Below are 17,903 nucleotides of genomic sequence, written 5' to 3' on the forward strand. Positions count from 1 at the left end.
ATCCATAGCTGGCTGCGAAGCTAATATGAAAACACATCCTGGACGGTGGTAGAGACTGACTAGATAAGCTTGGAACATTTATCCAGCTCTTTATATAATTGCGCATTCTGCATCTACTTAAGGTGAAGATAACAGACAGCGCCCATGTCATCCTACCATAGATCAAACCGCTACAATCTCCCTATTACATCCAAGTTCGCGGTATAAAAATATTATGAAGTAATTATCTACCACTTACCTTTTGTACCTCTGACCCTCTGTATGGCTCGTATCGAATATATATGCTCACCTTGCTGCAATTAAGCTGAGGCTTGGCTCTTGACAGCAATATACCGTCTACGTTAGGTTGTAGGACTTGAGCATATATGCAGAATAGAGGTAGTTACACAGAGTACTTTATGAGTCTACGGAGTACATCGAGTGAAGCAACGTAGGGATGGTCCACACAAGGATTGTCATTAGGTTTGCCACATATTACCTACCCAAGGCGTGGACGCATTGGCAATCGGATCCGACGGCGCGGTTATGTATCAAAGCCAAACGTGATGTAGCATTTTAACTTATGCAGCATGTGGCGTAGACGCAAGCGTCATACCAGGGAACAAAATCCTCCGTGAGCGTAAGTGCTTGCAGCTAAACAAAGGCGTACAGTACTATATGCTCACTTCGTCTCTTATTATATGTCACTGTTCAACACATAGATATCGAGGCCGAGCTCATGAGTTTCCACAGCAAGGCGATCCTGCAGCAGAAGATATATAGCGAAAACGCGGATAATCAAAACGTTATAGGCCGCGCGGCATACACTCAGCGCTTGACAGAAACAGTTCCAGCAGCCTGCCCGCATTTTGAAGAGAGTGCTCCGTAAGTGGGCCGAGCTACATTTCTGGCCAAAGATAAGACATTGGTCCTGTCCCACATCCTTGCACACCTTGTCGAAAATGATATTACACGGCATCGAATAGAATCACGGCAATCTCCCGAACCCTGTCCATTTTCGCCATCGGCACCTTACCCGAACAGGAGATTCCCCGCGTCGTCTTAGCAAAGGACCTGCTTGATGTTATATTTCCCCCAGTGCACTTTTGTATCACACCAGCCTGTCGAACTTTTGTGCTGCTCGTGATCGAGACAGACGTCGTATCAAAGATATCGCAGCTCATGGTGCCGTAAGCCGACCTCACCATACGATACGTACGGCCTCGGGCGTGCCGTATTCCGGTCGTTCTGTCCGCCAGCATCGCAACTCTGCATAGCAAAAGTTCTTTGTGGAGGTGAATGTGAGGCTGTAGGCCATAGATAACGGCTTGATGCAATTGTGTGACGGGTCGAGCCAACCACTGTATTGTTTGGCTTCGTTTGTGAGCCCATGTAGAAAGTGGCGAGTGTAACCCCATAGAATAAGTTGATACAACGGTCCAGAACCTGTCTGCCGATCAAAGCTATAATACAGGGTCTTGCACCTAGCCCTCGACATCTCGAGTGGGCCAACGTTCACCTTTCCCAAGTGTTATATGGTCTCATATAAGTAGAGCCTGATATTGGGGACGCGTCAAGTCAAGCTTGAGCTTCAAGTGAGACAAGAATAGTTCACCATGTCTTCACAAGAACCTTACATCGACAACACCCCCGAGGAGGATAATTCTCCTCAGGAGAAAAACTTCGAGGAAAAGAGCGGCTTGCCTACCACCATCCATGCAGCTGACGACTTTGAGCATAAGGTTGCCGAGAAGCTCGGTGACATCGGCAATAACACAGCACCGCTTACTGACATCGAGTATGTCATGGACAAGATCGAGACGCTCAGTGTTGAAGAGTGCAAGGACATCGTTCGGAATCTCCTCAAACACCATGAATACGACTACAACTTCTCAGACAGTCAACGAAAGAAGCTCGCCGCCTTACTCGAGGGACCAACCGACAATCAGGCTGCCGAGGAGTGGGAGCTAGAACTCAAGACGGAGGCAGCTATCAACAAGTTCTTTTCCCCATATCCGGAGGTACGCGCCATCACTACTCCCACGGATGATGTTAATATCCCGTGTGAGACCATCCGTGCGCATTTGCTCGGCTATATGTGGGCTGTTATAGCGCAATTCACGAACTCGCTGTTCAATTCACGCTTCCCTGCAATCACATTGGGATCCTCGGTTGCGCAGATCCTTCTCTATCCATGCGGTCTGTTTCTTGCTTGGGTTCTGCCGGACTGGGGCTTCACGATTCGCGGCCAAAGAATATCGCTCAACCCAGGACCATGGACGTATAAAGAACAGATGCTTTCAACCATCATCATCGACGTGGGACTTACATCCGCCTACTGCTTCTGGAATATTCAGACCCAGACGGTCTACTACAAGGACAAATGGCTGACCCCTGGTTATGGAATTCTCCTTCTCCTGTCTACGCAGCTTATGGGACTTGGGTTCTCCGGTCTGCTACGACGCTTTGTAGTCTATCCAGTGGAAGCCATATGGCCCAATATCCTTCCCACTGTGGCACTGAACAGGGCGTTGTTGGTTCCTGAGAAGACTGAAGTGGTACACGGTTGGCGGCTGTCGCGGTACAAGTTCTTCTTCCTCTTCTTCGGGGGCATGTTCATTTATTTCTGGCTGCCCGACTTCATTTTTCCCGCTCTCAGCTACTTTGCTTGGATGACCTGGATTGCTCCGAACAACTTCAACTTGAATATAATCACGGGATCCTCTGTGGGACTCGGATTCAATCCCATCTCGACATTCGATTGGAATGTGCTCTCCGCATATTCGTATCCCCTTGCATACCCCTTCTTTGCGTTTTTTCAACAATTCCTTGGGACTCTTCTCTCTGGGTTGATCATTATTGCCTTATACTACACCAACACCAACTGGTCGGCATATCTCCCCATCAACTCCTCCGATATCTTTGACAACACTGGAAACTCGTACAACATCACGAGAGTCATCAGCCCAAATACCGGAGTTCTCAACGAGACTGCATACAAAGAATACTCACCGGCATTCTATAGTGCTGGAAATCTCGTCGTCTATGGCGCCTTCTTCGCCTTTTACCCGCTCACAATGGTATTTATCCTTCTCGACGCTTGGAGGCCGCTCCTCAAAGCCTACAAGTCCATGACGAACGCGGCTATTTCGACGACAAAGAGGATTCTGGTTGGACTCAAAAACACAGCGTCATCTCTTGCCCGCGGCGACATTAGAGGAGCCGGGCGACACTTGAGCAGCATCAATGATGAGAGCTCCATCTATGACGGTTTTGACGACCCGCTTACCAACCTTATGCGCAGCTATCCCGAAGTCCCCGACTGGTGGTTCTTGATCATTGCACTTGTTGCTTTCATCTTTGCAATCATCATCGTGACTCACTGGCCGCAGCTCAACACACCTGTCTGGACAGTCTTCTTCGTCATCGGTCTCAACTTGGTGTTCCTTATCCCAATGTCGTACCTCTATTCGATTTCGGGAACGACTGAAGGCTTGAACGTCGTCACGGAACTAATCATTGGCTATGCTCTGCCCGGACATCCGGAAGCTCTGATGTTCGTCAAAGCATTCGGTTACAACATCAACGGCCAAGCCGACAATTATATCTCCGACCAAAAAATGGGCTTCTATGCCAAAGTGCCTCCACGCGCCATGTATCGTGGCCAGGTTCTTAGCGCAATCATCACGGCGTTTGTGGCGTATGGAGTCGTCCAGTTCGCCGACACACAGATACCGGGCATTTGCACTCCAGACCAGGTTTCCAGTTTCAATTGCGAGAACGGCTCACAAGTATACTTCTCGGCCTCTGTTGTTTGGGTAAGATGTCATTGACTCGGCAATTTTCATCTGCAGAATAGCACTAACACAATAATTAGGGTGCCATCGGTCCCAAGAGAATCTTCAGTCAGATCTATCCCGCCATTAAGTATACATTCCTCCTGGGCTTCCTTCTCGCACTCGTCTGGTGGGGCCTGAAGCGCTTTGGATCATATATTCGGGCTGCGTCTCAAGCTGCGTTACCTGCCTTTATTCACAGACCAATCGATGTCGTCGTCTTCACGCCTATTTCGTGGCTCAAGCATGTCCATCCTTCCCTCGTCTTCAACGGCATGCTCCTGTGGGCACCTCTGAACCTCACATATTTTACTGGTGGCCTCTACTTCTCTTTTGCATTCATGTACTACCTCAGGAGGTACAAGACGGCCTGGTGGGAGAAATACAACTACGTCTTGTCAGCAGCACTCACTGGTGGCGTTGCGTTTTCTGGTATTATTATCTTTTTCGCCGTGCAGTATCATCCTAAAAACATTAGCTGGTGGGGCGTTAATGTCCTCGGGCAGACAATTGATGGCGGTGCTGGGCAGCAGACGCTGCTTACTGAATTGCCGGCAAAGGGTTACTTTGGTCCCGACACTTGGCACTGAAGGAACAAGGAATGGTGGGCTTTGATAGGATGAGAATAATAAGACTAGTGATTTCATATGAGTCATCATCTTTTTGTGAGAACATGGTACATTTTTATCTGCACTATGAACAACTGAGAGAAGATCTTTTATGTAGAAGTGGAAGACGGAGACCAGCGTGATATTTGAGTATTTGCTAGAGATTATTTGCATGAATGTTTCCGTAAAGTCCCCCATACCCTTCATCTCTGCCCAAGTACTCGTATCTCAATGGCTAGAAACCCTTTTTCTTCCACTTTTTCTGACCTTTTATAAACAAAAAGAGCGAACATCTAACATGCCGGGAAGCTATCACCACTCCTTTACAAAGTAGTCCAGGGAGTAGCTAAGAGAGACTGAATAGAGAGCCCCGTCATGGTTGACAATAGAAGTGAAATGACCCTGCTATTTCCTCTGCTTTCAAGTAGAGAACCCATAGGGCCATATAGCTTGTTGCATTTATTGGAGGGGATCGCAGTTAGAATCGCAGCCTAAAAGCCTCGAAATTAGTAGATGCTCAAACAGAATAAATGGTCCAAGATCGCTCAAAGTGTTGTCTCTTGCATATTGCTATGTCAAGAAACGGTAGATGCTAACAGATATAAGAGGACTGGACAGGATGGAACTCACTGTTATCCTTGGTGCATCCGCTGATGCTGCCGTTGTAGGTGCAATCGCACCAGGTACCACCGGCGCCCATACCACCAGGGATGGTGTGGCAGACAGCGCGACACTGACAACGACCACTTCCTGCCCTAGCCTCGAGGTTATTGACGGGAGAAGGCGCCGCAATAGCAAGGGCAGAGAGCCCGAGCATGGTAAGGGTAGAGATGATGGAAACGCGCATCTTGAAGGAAAGGTTGATAAGTGGATGATTGGGAGTAGATAAGGATTGTTCAGAGAAGGTATGAGTTGGCCTGATCTATTTGTTGATGTCTACAAGTCGAGTGTTGGGTATGAGAGAGCCTCTGGGGAGGACAGGAACTTCTTATATACTTCTCAAACTGAGCCTATCCAGGTACTTCAGACTGATACTTCTGTCATCAATAATCGAGTGCTCCCGTTCTAGAGCCACCTTTGCCGAAAAGCACAAGATAACGAAATTCAACATGACGTATCTTCTTCAGTATACGAAATATCCAATGTCTTGCCAAGACCATTGTAGTGATATTCCAAATCACGGGAAACCCTTTACGCGAGTAGTAGGTAATACGAAGCTGCAGTATCGAGTTTCTTCCGGCTGTATATTTCCACCAGTCATACGCTGAAGGTCTAAAATGCCAAGAAAGTGTTTCTTAGCTTGCAAACACGATATTTGTTTTCAATTCACTGAGTTTCTGTCTACGTCAAGATTAGGACTACTATAGAGTTAACTATAAATCGCACAGAATTACACCTTCGAATAGCAGGTATTGAGGCAGCATTTCGTTGCAGACAAATCGAGTTCTGATTATTCCCAGCAGTCAGTTGTATACGTATACGTCAACTCCGAATGGTGAGAAGCAATCGTTCGTGCCTTGAGATGGTGAGATATATTTCCGTTTTGCAGCTGTAATCAAATAGTATTCCAAAGTGTGGGGGAAAAAGTCCCATTGATGCTATTATCATAAGCACTAGTTCACAGTACTAAGGTAATTTACAGCTACTCCGCGCTCTGGGGCAATTAGTCGGCAAAATTACATACCCAGACTCGAGAAGAACCCAGCACACAGAAATACTCTACGCGCATAAACTAACCACGCTTGAGTCGCCACTTTAGAGTTCTTATTGCTTAGTGTAAGGTATGTGTATATTCACTTTGCGTTGTCGGTTTTTTTTTTCCTTGGCAGACCTCTTGGGAGGCTATGTCACGGCATACAAGCCGTAAGGGGGCTGATCTGTAGATCTGCACTCCATCTAGTCAAGCGTCAGAAGGCAACTTTAATCTTCTAAGCTTAAGATAATGCATATTGATTCCATTCCATATACCCGCAGCAGCTGCTTCCACTCATATTCCGACCTTATCCATGATATTCCCAGCTACCAGACTCCGTATATCTCGTACTCTTCTATTTGCCGACAGTCGTTTTAAACCTAATTAGAGTCGGAGAATCTACATCTTATCATTCACTTCTGCAATCCACATCGCACGGAAGCGGGACCTCGGAACCAGTCCGACAAGCCGTAAGCAATAGGGATACTGCTTTATAGTATATACCGTCTTTCCCCCCATCCTTTAACCTTCCCCTCTCTCTAGTAGTAATCAGATACTACTCCTTCTCTGAATTGCCAGACGTAATGCAGAAATCTTTGCATATGGCTCATCATTCTTCCGAGGATCAATGCCCTGACAATGAGGCCGGAGAGCCACTGCTCCCTGAGACCGCCAGCGTATTTTTCCAAGGAAAACAAACGAGTTGGCGTTACTTACTCGGTGTTCTTGGTGTTGGGGTCTTAGTTGTTGCGAACCTTACTCAAGCGCTCATTATACTACAAGTAGTAAAATATACTAGTAGTAAGCCAAGTGCCGAGTATCATCCTGATTGTGAGTTTACTCTCAGCAGTGAGCGCCCAATTTCACATAACACAAGAACAGATGATTAATCTTGGATCTAGTTCCTATGCAAGCCCTCACTATAGAGCGGAACAGGACTTGGGAAGAGCTCTCCAATCCCTCCTCCGACTCTTTGTGGAACGCGGGCTTACCAGGCATCACCGGCTGGGTGCAGATCGAACACGCCCGAGACTATAACCTGCCCCGGGGAATTCCTTCTCTGGGTAAATACGAAGTTTACATCACCACTTGGGGCCATCAGCACCATTGTCTAGTTCGTTGTCTAATCTCATTTAATCAGACTCTTTCAGGCAGACACCACTTATAACATAGCAAAAAACTAACCTGTTGGTAAACAGAAGATCCTTCGTCGAGAATTTTCCAGCGTCGTGCGCGGCGAAAGCATCCTGATTAACTCGATGACCAATGGTACAAAGACACCACACAGCGAAGCAGCAGGCCGCAAGCTATACCACCTAATGCATTGCTTTGACTACCTCCGCCAAACTATTGCCTGTGCTAGCGATTTAACACTCGAGGGAATTAACAAAGAGTCTAACGACACATTCTTCGACATCGACGGGTACGGTGTAGTACATATGTGTAAGAGTCAGGTGTGTAGATATCAACCACTAAGCTCCCGAATGACGTCCCAAAAAAGCACATTGCTAATTACTCACAGAATGCAATTGGGAATTGGCTTATATCTCATGCGCCGGAGGAAGATGGGTTCCAGCAGCACATTGAGCTCTGAGAAATCCCCGAGGCCCTCGCCGAACATCATTAAGAAACGTATTGGCTGTTATTACAGAATTAGAGAGACGAATGGTATATCCTTCTGCGTGGTGCTCAGTGCTGGTTACTTTATTCCCTCTGAGCCTGTCGAACTTTGTACAAAAATGCTACGTCGGCTATTATGGGATTGACGTATTGTCTAATCTTCTCTGTCCCTCTGAGTTCCTTCTGTTATAATGCGCGGTTAGTCAACCCAGTTCATAAGCCCTGTATGGCATGAGAACTTCCACAATGGACTTTGCAGTAGTAGACCAAGACATGTTGCTCTCAATTAGTTCTCCCTCCCGTCTTATGCCGAGCTTTGGACAGCTCCATCGCCAGTGGGTTTGCCCCAGACGGATAACAGCGGAGACTGGGCATGATGGAGTACACCAAAGTCAACCCCATGGGGGTAGCCTCCGGCTCACGGAAACAAACGGGATGGAATGCCGGAGAAATGTATGCGTACTTCAGCTAGGCGTTTCAATATATTAGCTATAGGTCAAGGAATTCCATCTTCGGCTGAGTTTGGACTAACATCACATGACTGAATATTATACTTGCTACTATATTTATAAACGTCAATTCCCAGCTTCAAAGAACGTCTGAACTACACCAACCCGTGGATTGATCGAGTTAGCTACAGCATTCCTTTCGGCACTATGGCATCTATTGTTGGAGTAGTCCTTCTGGCATGTATCCTGTTTTATTTTCTTGAATTAGACATACTTCGCTCCTCTGGCAGGCGCTACGATTTGTGCTTTGGAACAGATATCGAGAACTTGGGGAGTAGGATGAATATCATGGAATAATAATTATTACTGATTGCTGTATTCCTACATTTTACATTTATTTATCAACTGCTGTTGAGATTTAAAGGTTATTTCTTCTCTTCACCTATTGCATGTACATTAGTGGATATTGACCCTAAATGTTAATATATCATCCAGTCACTTATAAGTAGTTTGCAAAGGCATATATAGAGAGAGGTTTAATAATAGAGTATCTCGAGAATATGCTTCCTAAAAATGGCCATCTCCTTCATTAAACAATGTTGTTCAAGTTGAGCACACTAGCTAAGAGACAACAAAGCACCGCATCAACGATTGAATGATCTAGTGGTCAGTCCAGTTAACAGTCAGTTCTCCTTCGGAGACATTGTTGTCCTTGAAGGGAATGCTGCCGCACTGTCCGCATCCGTGGGCTTCCAGTCCCTGCAGCATACCCAAGGCTTCTCCAGCTGTGATGGAGTTGCTAATGCCCTGAGTGAATGCACAGATATTGCCGCCAGGAATGCCGCAACAGGCAATGTGCTGCCCGGGGCTGTACGATGTGCTTGGATCTTGTTGGCTGACTTGCAAGATCAGATCGGCGAGTCTGCATTCGGGAGTACCGACGCAGTTAGCATTGCCACGACAGTTAATGCCGAGAGCTGCTGCGGCGGTATAGAGCAGAGGGAGGACAGCGAGTAATTGCATTCTAGAAAGGAAAAACTGTTATCATGTCATTCTAGTAATACTTGGTCTAGTAAACCTTACTTGAATTGGGAAAAAAGAATCTTCAATGTTTAGAGATTGTTGGCAGATGTAGAGATGCAGAGATGCTGAGTGTTTGTTGGGTTGTGATGATGAACTTCACCTTATTATCGCGGCAATAGCCTATCTTTATAGATTTTGAAAAGTTGCCATTTATTGTGCTTGTTGAGTTTCTGAACAGCAAAGTTGTAGAATTGAATCCTAGCTTGTCTAGCTAAGACGTGCCACTTGGGCTGTAAGCCTCGTCGCCCCCTTTTGACGCAGGGGTAATAGGCAGCGATGCAGATCAAAGTAAGCACAGTTGATACGAATTAGGAAACTCCCCCTCTTCGACAAGTCCACTTTATGTCTCAAGAAGCAAGATCGCCAGAGATCTTCCACTGCGGCCGCTATATTTATAGTGCTTCTAGTGCCGAAGAACCATTTTCCTTAGTGGTTGGTGGAGTTTTAGTAAGACGCAGGTCTTGATCTACATTAATTTCCATGACAGCTGCGAATAAGCAAAATCTGGGGCACGATCTGCGACGAGTCCAAGTCAGGCATTTCATAGTGTAAGTTACAATGTTTGAATGTGTCGTTTGGCTCTCTCACCGCAGACTTGAAGACTGATGTCGCTTTTACAAAAATTACACGCGCCTTCTGAAAACTAAAGTGTACCTATCAGATGGCCGTAATATCTGGCATGCATACATTCACATCTAATAACTGAACAAGCAAGGCAACCCTACTAATGCAGATCATTATATAATGAAACAGCAGTTTATCTGTGCTTTTCACTAAATCATCTTCTAATAACGTAATCTGACTGAACTGTTGACATATTGAGCAGCCTGTATCTTCCAGGCTATAGTTGAGAAAATGATCTACGTTATGATTCCATTACGGTATATAAAACTTGCGTTAAAGATCGTCGCAATGTCAGACTTTGCTCCATTAACGATCGACCGTGTCTCGTTCATGATGTAATCTGACAGTTCTCAAGGAGAAAAGGCTTTATTTTCTATGAGTTATTATTATCAATGATTTTTTTAGAAACTCTTACACTCGAAACAATAGCAAGAATAGGTATCCGAGCTTAGGTTCTAGGACATTGCAATAAGCTTTGAGCTCAATTTCGTTAGGACACGACTTGACACAATATCTTCTCCGCGGAATTGTATATAAAGAGGACTCCTTTCCTTTCCGAAGTGAAAAAGAAACAGAACACTCAGCACCAATATAATATCTCACTCACAAAATAAATTCAGCCTTTGAAGACTTTTGCTATACATAGCTTACAGACAAAGCTACATTACAAGTCAGTAGCAAGAGTGTATGAATCCTTGTCTCTACTAACATCTTATATACCAGTATTAGATATAACAATCATGGCATCGATTACCTTCCACCCTCAAGGCTGTGCGTCCGGAAATGGGCTTGTGACGCTCGTTTCGGCTGGATCAGTGGGCACTGGCACATGCTTCTTCAATGATGGCGCATTTCCCAACTCCAATCCATCTGGAGGATACGAGGTACGCACATGGCCACATTAGAGCTGCTAAAGACACTTCTTATCAGCCTCTGCATCTTCGTATAATTTGCCAGTTCCCAATACTGACGTGTGCGGAATAGATTCAAGGGATGCCGTCCACAGTGTCAGTCACTATATCGCAAGGTCCACCTGATGGCACCACTTGTGGCGAAGAGCTCATTGCTCTAGAACACCAAAATGGATGCTATGACTTCCCAAATCTTTCCAACAGAATTTGGTGGGCATTTTGCAACACTGGAAAAGATTGTCCTGGCGTAACTCAGAAGCGCTCATACCCGCCACCGAGCTTGTCCAAGAAGACAGTCCCTGCCAACGAAGGGGCCAAACGAGCTGTCGATCTTGAGAAGAAAAAAGAAACCAGAAGTCAAGGCGTAGTCTACACCGACGAGAAGGGTGACTACCTCCTCAGTTCTACCGGCCGACGTGTCCCAGTTGTGTATCATAACGAGACAACGGAGGTGGAAGTGAATACTTCCCCAATCGAGAAGCGACAAAGCCAGACGTTCAACCCGCCCAGCAACTGCGTGTTGGATTCCAGCACATGTCAATCTCTGGCTGATTCTGGCCAGCTAAGGGCTCTCTGCGTCGACTGCCAGCAAGGTTTGGGAAATGGAGTTAAGGCGTCAGGATCATCAATGATTGACTGTCGAAACTCTGGTGGACCATGCCCAGTCACATTCACTGATTCTGTCACTGTAACTGACACCATCTCTGAAAGCATTACTTTTGGAGCCACTATCGGCGACACAGGCAAGGATGGTGCTAACGGAAATGCAAACTTTAACTTTGGATTGAGCGTCTCTATTGCCACTACGCATGGTACATCTGAGGGCCTGCTGATTCCCCAGGGTAAGATTGGCTTTGTTCAATTCCAGCCCCAAGCTCAGCTAGGCACTGTTGTTACAACCAGCTCCCAAGGAAACGTTTGCGACAGCGCCGGACTGAACAAGATCTGTGGAGCTCAGCCAGGCATCCTCGTTAGCAGTTCGAACGATGCTGATGGCCAGTACAGCGTGGTTCTTAGCAGCTAAGTGTCCTGACATAACTTATATAGTCTGATATTAGGCTTATAGGATAGTAATTGCAGTTGAATTACTAAATAACATTTTAAATACTCTGGGCGAGACACGCCACTCTATGGTCCAATACTAACCGCGTACAGACCTATTACATCTCTTATATCTTGTTAGTGGTTCCTTCTAACATGGTCATCAAGCGATTTCGCCCTTCTCTGTACCTGTCCATTTTGATGTTCTGCTGGGGCATTATCAATATGTGCATGGAATTTGTCCGCTCGTACAGTTCGCTTATTGGTCTCCGATTCCTCCTCGGTATCTTCGAGGCTGGCGTTCTTCCTGGCATCATCTATGTCACATCCACGTATTACAAGCGACACGAGTACCAAACGCGCATGTCCTTCTTCTTTTGCAGCACCGTCGGCGCTGGTGCATTTGGTGGACTCCTGGCCTATGCGATTTCCAAGCTTGGGGGTCAACATGGCTTTGCTGCTTGGCGCTGGATTTTCATCATCGAAGGCGCGATAACATGGACAATTGCCATTATGGCCGCATTTGTTATAATTGACTGGCCGGAGCAGACCAAGTATCTCAACGCGGAGGAGAAGGAGCTGCTCCGCCGCCGACTTGCGGCTGATGTCGATGAGTCGTGCCGGATGGACGTTCTCAACAAGGCTTCCCTCCAAAATCTGGCTCGGAGCTTGGTTTATCTGGGGGTCGGTGTTCCCGGTCTGTCGGGAACCTTCTTCCTCCCTACGATTCTCCTCGAGTTCAACTGGAAAGCTCAGGAGGCGCAAGTCCGGACTATCCCCGTTTATGTACTTGCAGGCGGCACGATGCTCATCGGTGCCTGGGCTTCGGACAAGCTGAGACATCGCTTCAGCTTCTTCGTCGCTGGAACTAGCATGGTCACCATTGGCTACGGAATGCTGCTCAGAGGGCAAGTCTCGGGACTACAAATTTGGCGCCGTCTTCTTGGTCTTTGGTGGTGCCTACTTGGTCACGCCCATGGCACTTGCATGGCTGCAGAATAACCTCTCGGGCCATTGGAAGCAACATTTTTCTCGTCAATGAAGCACCCACTTATGTCACTGGCTACAGCGTTTCGCTTGCCATGATGTGGCTAGGGATGATCTCTGCAGCAATACTCTTCCTGCTCATGTGGAGAGAGAACAAAAAGCGCGATGCCGGTGAGCGGGATTATAGACTGAGCTTGCCGGATGATGTGAAGAACAACTTGGGTGACGACTATCCCACATTTCGATTTACCCTTTGATACCAGTGCTAGGCTGGCTGTCACGAGGGAGAAAATGTTTTCCTTGCAAAGTTGGAAATGGTGGGAACCTATGTAGGCATGAATAAGACAGGTACGAGATCATCTATAGCAGTCCGGTAACATGAACGTCGTTGTTAAGTCCACCGCCTCAACAAAGCGTTCCAATTGATTCACGTCCCAACACGGATGTGTAATTGGAAATTATCGTGAAGTGGGATATCAATGCCCAGTCGACCACAAGTCCAACGTGCAAAGAGCTAAATTCCATCAAGGAACCCATCGCCAAGTGATCGCATCGCGACTACTACACGTAATGACAGGCGCCTTATGAACTACCCGGCTACGATGGTTGGCACACATCGCAGTGCGTGTACGTGAACCATGTGCCCTGCATGCACGACAGCTATTGCTTTCTACGGGATGGACACACCAAGATTGACTAGGTATCCTTTAGCGAATACGTGGTACTGGTAATGGCAGTCAAGTCCCCATTCATACCATGAACGTACGGTATATGCAAGACAAGAGAGTTCCCTCAGGTAATCCCCTCAGAATATGGAGTATCTCCCAACGGATGTGAATGTGGTGCTTTGGTACGGCAATGATAATCAAGTTGCTTCTTGCTCGGCAGGAACAGCACCCCGGGGCTAGCCTCGAACCGGTTGATGGTGCTACACACACCGGAGCAGACAAGGATCTAAGCGTCCAAATCACACAGGCAGACAGGGGTAGAGGATTGCGGTTCTTTGCGACCAACAGGTATTGTAGACTACCATTTGTGCCGGGAGGGACCAGCATCTCACATTTGCGTGCCATTTGTACGAGTTAAGCTCTAGAGGATCAGCCCTTTACTTCGTATATAATAAGAACAGCAACTGTCAACTGTCGGGGAGATGGACTAGTCTTGTGTGACTGCTCGCTACCCATCAACTCCTTGACAATCGCTAGAGTGGTCGGTTCGAGCAGTCGGCAACAAAAAGAAGCCCTTCCTATGCCAATTCTTTAAGAGGGGCCGTAGCATCCTACTCTCAGTACACAACGAGTAGCATCTTCAATACGGTGCTAGCTGTCTATCACCTGGAAGAAAGTTCTGCGTACAGTCAACATGTATTCGGCTTCTTTCGCCTTCTTTGAGGGGTTGTGGGATGCAGGTGTCACACACTGCTTCGTCAATCTGGGATCGGATCATCCAGGCATGGTTGAGGCCATGGTCAAGGGCCAGCGAGAAGGCAAGGCTGGATTTCCGCGGATTATTACATGTCCTAGCGAGGTATCGTCCTTATTCCCATACAGTCTAGATCCTGTTCTTATGAGAATAACAGCTCATAACGACTGACGTGACTATGTAGATGGTTGCCATGTCCATGGCAGATGGCTACGCCCGCGTGACTGGAAAGCCTCAATGTGTCATCGTCCATGTCGATGTTGGCACGCAAGCCCTTGGTGTGGCAGTTCACAATGCCTCAAGCGGCCACGCCCCCGTCCTCATCTTCGCTGGCATGTCCCCTTTCACTCAGGAAGGTGAGTTGAGAGGCTCACGCACTGAGTTTATCCATTGGTTGCAAGATATCCCCGATTAAAAGGCCATCCTCGGTCAATATTGCATATATGCGGCCGAAGTCAAGACTGGCGTCAACATCAAGCAGATGGTCAACCGAGCGTTGCAGTTTTCCCGAACCGCACCACAGGGTCCAGTATACCTATGCGCTGCTAGAGAGGTCATGGAAGCGGAGATCAAGCCTTACTCCATCAAGCAGGAACAGTGGGAGCCTGTTGAGCTGGGCGGCCTTTCTTCCAAATCCGCGAGCCGGATCGCCAAATCATTGGCCGGTTCCGAGCGGCCGTTGGTGGTAACAGGCTACTCCGGTCGCAATCACAGTATTCCTGGTGCCCTCATTGAGCTTGCAGACACTATCAAAGCCTTACGTGTGCTTGATACTGGTGCAAGTGATGTGTGCTTCCCTGGCGATCATCCAGCATGGCTTGGGGTTAAGCAGGGTGCTGATCATTCCATTCCTGAGGCCGACGTTATCTTAATCCTAGACTGCGATGTTCCCTGGATTCAAACGCGCTGCAGACCCAGCTCAGATGCGATAATCTATCACATCGATGAACAACAATGGTAAATTCTGGCCTTCCTGAGATGCCGAAGCACATTGACTGATTAGCACAGGATGGAACGCGCCGAGGAAGTCGTACATGTTGATTCACGCCGACGGTGTAGCCGCTGAGGCTACTAACGAAGAAATGAACATCTCCTTCAATCCACCACCTGATTATGCTGGTATAGCGGCTGCAGCTGGTGCAGGCGATATTTTTGCGCTGAAGGCGACAAAGGCTAATGAACTCGAGGCTGTCTTGAGAGATGCAGTGGCCAAAGTAAAGGCTGGGCGGACGACTGTCGTAGACTGCAAAGTGTTGACGGATTGCTAAGCTTCGGCTGACGCATAAATAGGTAAGAAGGATGAGGATACCGGGAGAAAGAGTGGAAGACACAATTACAGCAAATGGGGGGGATGCGTGTGGTGTGAGAGGGCCGTCTCATCTGTCGTTGTATTCCAATAAAGGGCTCACTGGAGATCCTATTTCCGAAAACGCGAATATGGCTTGCAAGCAGGTCAATAGACTAACTCAGACTTCGAATTTCGTGTAGGTAGGTAGAAGGGCGTTAAGACGGTAAGAGAAACGGCGCTCGGCGCTCGGAGGTCCCCGATGGAGCGCCAAAACACTGAAATTTTGGTCGAATAGCCCGTCGGCTTCGCCATCACGCCAATCGTTCATCTCCACTTACTTTTCTGTTCCACTTTCATTCTGTAGGATATTTAACATTGGACGACAGCTCAGAAAATGCTCTGTAAAAGATTTCAAGATCAAAATTCGAGAAGATCCATAGGGCTTCGCCCATAATGTGCAACGACAAGCTTCACCAATTTCTTCACGCTCTTCCAAAGTGTGAGCATCATGTCCACATTGAGGGCACCATCTCTCCAGAGCTACTCTTTGACCTTGCCTCAAAGAACGGGATCTCTCTACCAACGGACGACCCAGCCTTTGAGAGTCCGGTCACACTCCAAGCTCGCTACGACAGGTTCACTTCTCTCGACGATTTCTTACACTATTACTTCATTGGCTTCTCAGTACTTCTCGGTGTATCAGACTTTGAAGCATTGACATACGACTATCTCTCTCTCGCATATTCACAGAAAGTATACCACGCGGAGATTTTCTTCGATCCGCAAGCCCACATATCACGAGGCGTGACGTACCATACTATCATTTCTGGCCTGAACGCCGCAAAGAAGAGGGCCGAGAGTGACTTTCCCAAGCTCAGCGTTGAGTTCATACCCTGTTTGCTTCGTCATCTGCCGGTGTCGTCAGGCCATGGAATGCTCACTGAGCTACTGGGCACTGGGCACTTCTTCGATGGCACTCTTGTTGGTTTCGGAATGTCCAGCACAGAGCTGGAGAGGCACCCCTCGCTCTACAAGGAGGTCTATGAGGCAGCACGGGCGGCGGGAGTTGCAAACCTGACTGCTCATTACGGTGAAGAAGGCCCTTCAAGTTACGTCAAGGATGCCTTGTCGCTTCTCGGGGTGGGGCGCATTGATCACGGTAGACGCTCTGCCGAGGACGAAGAAGTCATTGCACAGCTTGTTGAGACAAGTACAATGCTTACGCTGTGTCCAATCTCGAACGTTGTCCTCAAAGGCGTGGGGAGCATGCAAGAATTGCCCATTCGGAGATTCCTAGACGCAAACGTCAGATTCAGCATCAACAGCGATGACCCTGCTTACTTTGGAGGATACATACAAGAAAACTACTGCGCTGTTCAAGAAGCTTTTGGATTGTCGGTCAATGACTGGGGAAAGATTGCTCGAGGAGCCATCGCCGGGAGCTGGTGTTCTCCCGTAAGAAAGGACCAGCTGTTGAAGGAGGTTGAAGAAATTCTACAGCAATGGAATTAAGCCGGCAGTGTAGCTCGCCAGTTACACGACACACCAAGGCGGCGTCGCGTCGAGCAACTGGCCACTACATTGGAATCGCCGTCGAGTGATCTCACGCGGCGTAGACGTACTGGGCAATCATGAACAAGTCTCATCAGGTCCGGGTGAATACGCTCGACAAGTTGGTGACAATCGAGTCTCAGGCGTGGATAGAGACTGCTCGTGTCATGGCGATCTATGAGATTGCTGCATTCGCGTTGTACCACAGGAGAGCGAGTGCTCGTGGAAGTGCGGCCGGAAGTGGCTTGTCATATGCGGTTCAGCAAGGGCCTGGGGATGATTCAATTCTTCTTACCCTGTATTGGTCATGCTGAGAAAACTGAGTGAGTCTTCTTTAAGATGGAGCGAGAACACGACACTACACAAACGTCAATACAATCAATATGAGCCTCTTGACATATCACCATCGAAGGATGTTTGCTTAGTCCTTGAATGGATCGAGCTGCACACATTGCATGGATAAGTGACTGCGTAACATTGGCTTCCTGACAACAATAACTTGAGACGTAGCTATCTAAGCTGGGGATATTAGGTAGACAAGCCCGAGCCCCACAATGAAAAGCACCAGCGGCTCCTCATGGTCTATCAATTTCATGCCAGTACTTTGCACTCGCCCGAGCAACCGAGGACGGAAACTGTTGGTTTCGACACTTGAACCCGGTGAATAATTCAGGATGGGTCACTAGAGGCAAGGCCATGGAGCAACAGTGTCGATCTGGGGAATGTGCATTAGGTTGGCCCACGTGCAAACACTACCGATTAGCGACCCCAGATCGTTGTTGCAGACGTGCGTCCCCGAGGAAAGCAGCCT

The 17,903-nt window shown here is 47.7% G+C and overlaps 7 protein-coding genes across 7 annotated transcripts; 6 read left to right on the top strand and 1 right to left on the bottom strand.

Moving 5' to 3' along the window:
- Positions 1-1,595: 1,595 nt before the first annotated feature.
- BBK36DRAFT_1125731 (OPT-domain-containing protein) lies at positions 1,596-4,405 on the top strand (the record flags this gene model as incomplete). The annotated part of the gene is made up of 3 exons (XM_024891311.1): positions 1,596-3,149; positions 3,234-3,797; positions 3,857-4,405. The coding sequence occupies 3 exons, from the start codon at positions 1,596-1,598 to the stop codon at positions 4,403-4,405; spliced, it is 2,667 nt and encodes an 888-aa protein (XP_024746920.1).
- A 2,350-nt stretch (positions 4,406-6,755) lies between these two features.
- On the top strand, positions 6,756-7,710 carry BBK36DRAFT_1143324 (hypothetical protein; the record flags this gene model as incomplete). The annotated part of the gene is made up of 5 exons (XM_024893584.1): positions 6,756-6,793; positions 6,928-6,947; positions 7,019-7,230; positions 7,316-7,570; positions 7,639-7,710. 5 exons carry the CDS (start codon positions 6,756-6,758, stop codon positions 7,708-7,710), a joined length of 597 nt encoding a protein of 198 aa, XP_024746921.1.
- Positions 7,711-8,845: 1,135 nt separating this feature from the next.
- Positions 8,846-9,208, bottom strand: BBK36DRAFT_1125125 (killer toxin; the record flags this gene model as incomplete). Its single annotated transcript, XM_024891242.1, has 1 exon — positions 8,846-9,208. One exon carries the CDS (start codon positions 9,206-9,208, stop codon positions 8,846-8,848), a length of 363 nt encoding a protein of 120 aa, XP_024746922.1.
- A 1,424-nt stretch (positions 9,209-10,632) lies between these two features.
- BBK36DRAFT_22121 (hypothetical protein) lies at positions 10,633-11,827 on the top strand (the record flags this gene model as incomplete). Its single annotated transcript, XM_024897932.1, has 2 exons — positions 10,633-10,776; positions 10,877-11,827. 2 exons carry the CDS (start codon positions 10,633-10,635, stop codon positions 11,825-11,827), a joined length of 1,095 nt encoding a protein of 364 aa, XP_024746923.1.
- Positions 11,828-12,000: 173 nt separating this feature from the next.
- Positions 12,001-13,088, top strand: BBK36DRAFT_143545 (MFS general substrate transporter; the record flags this gene model as incomplete). Its single annotated transcript, XM_024897500.1, has 2 exons — positions 12,001-12,797; positions 12,866-13,088. 2 exons carry the CDS (start codon positions 12,001-12,003, stop codon positions 13,086-13,088), a joined length of 1,020 nt encoding a protein of 339 aa, XP_024746924.1.
- Positions 13,089-14,193: 1,105 nt separating this feature from the next.
- On the top strand, positions 14,194-15,521 carry BBK36DRAFT_1161564 (thiamine diphosphate-binding protein; the record flags this gene model as incomplete). Its single annotated transcript, XM_024894382.1, has 4 exons — positions 14,194-14,358; positions 14,438-14,609; positions 14,709-15,014; positions 15,262-15,521. 4 exons carry the CDS (start codon positions 14,194-14,196, stop codon positions 15,519-15,521), a joined length of 903 nt encoding a protein of 300 aa, XP_024746925.1.
- Positions 15,522-15,994: 473 nt separating this feature from the next.
- Positions 15,995-17,053, top strand: BBK36DRAFT_67389 (adenosine deaminase; the record flags this gene model as incomplete). Its single annotated transcript, XM_024898482.1, has 1 exon — positions 15,995-17,053. One exon carries the CDS (start codon positions 15,995-15,997, stop codon positions 17,051-17,053), a length of 1,059 nt encoding a protein of 352 aa, XP_024746926.1.
- Between the last annotated feature and the right edge of the window lie 850 nt (positions 17,054-17,903).

This window comes from Trichoderma citrinoviride, assembly GCF_003025115.1.
Source record: "Trichoderma citrinoviride strain TUCIM 6016 unplaced genomic scaffold BBK36scaffold_12, whole genome shotgun sequence".
Taxonomy (NCBI): Eukaryota; Fungi; Ascomycota; class Sordariomycetes; order Hypocreales; family Hypocreaceae; genus Trichoderma; species Trichoderma citrinoviride.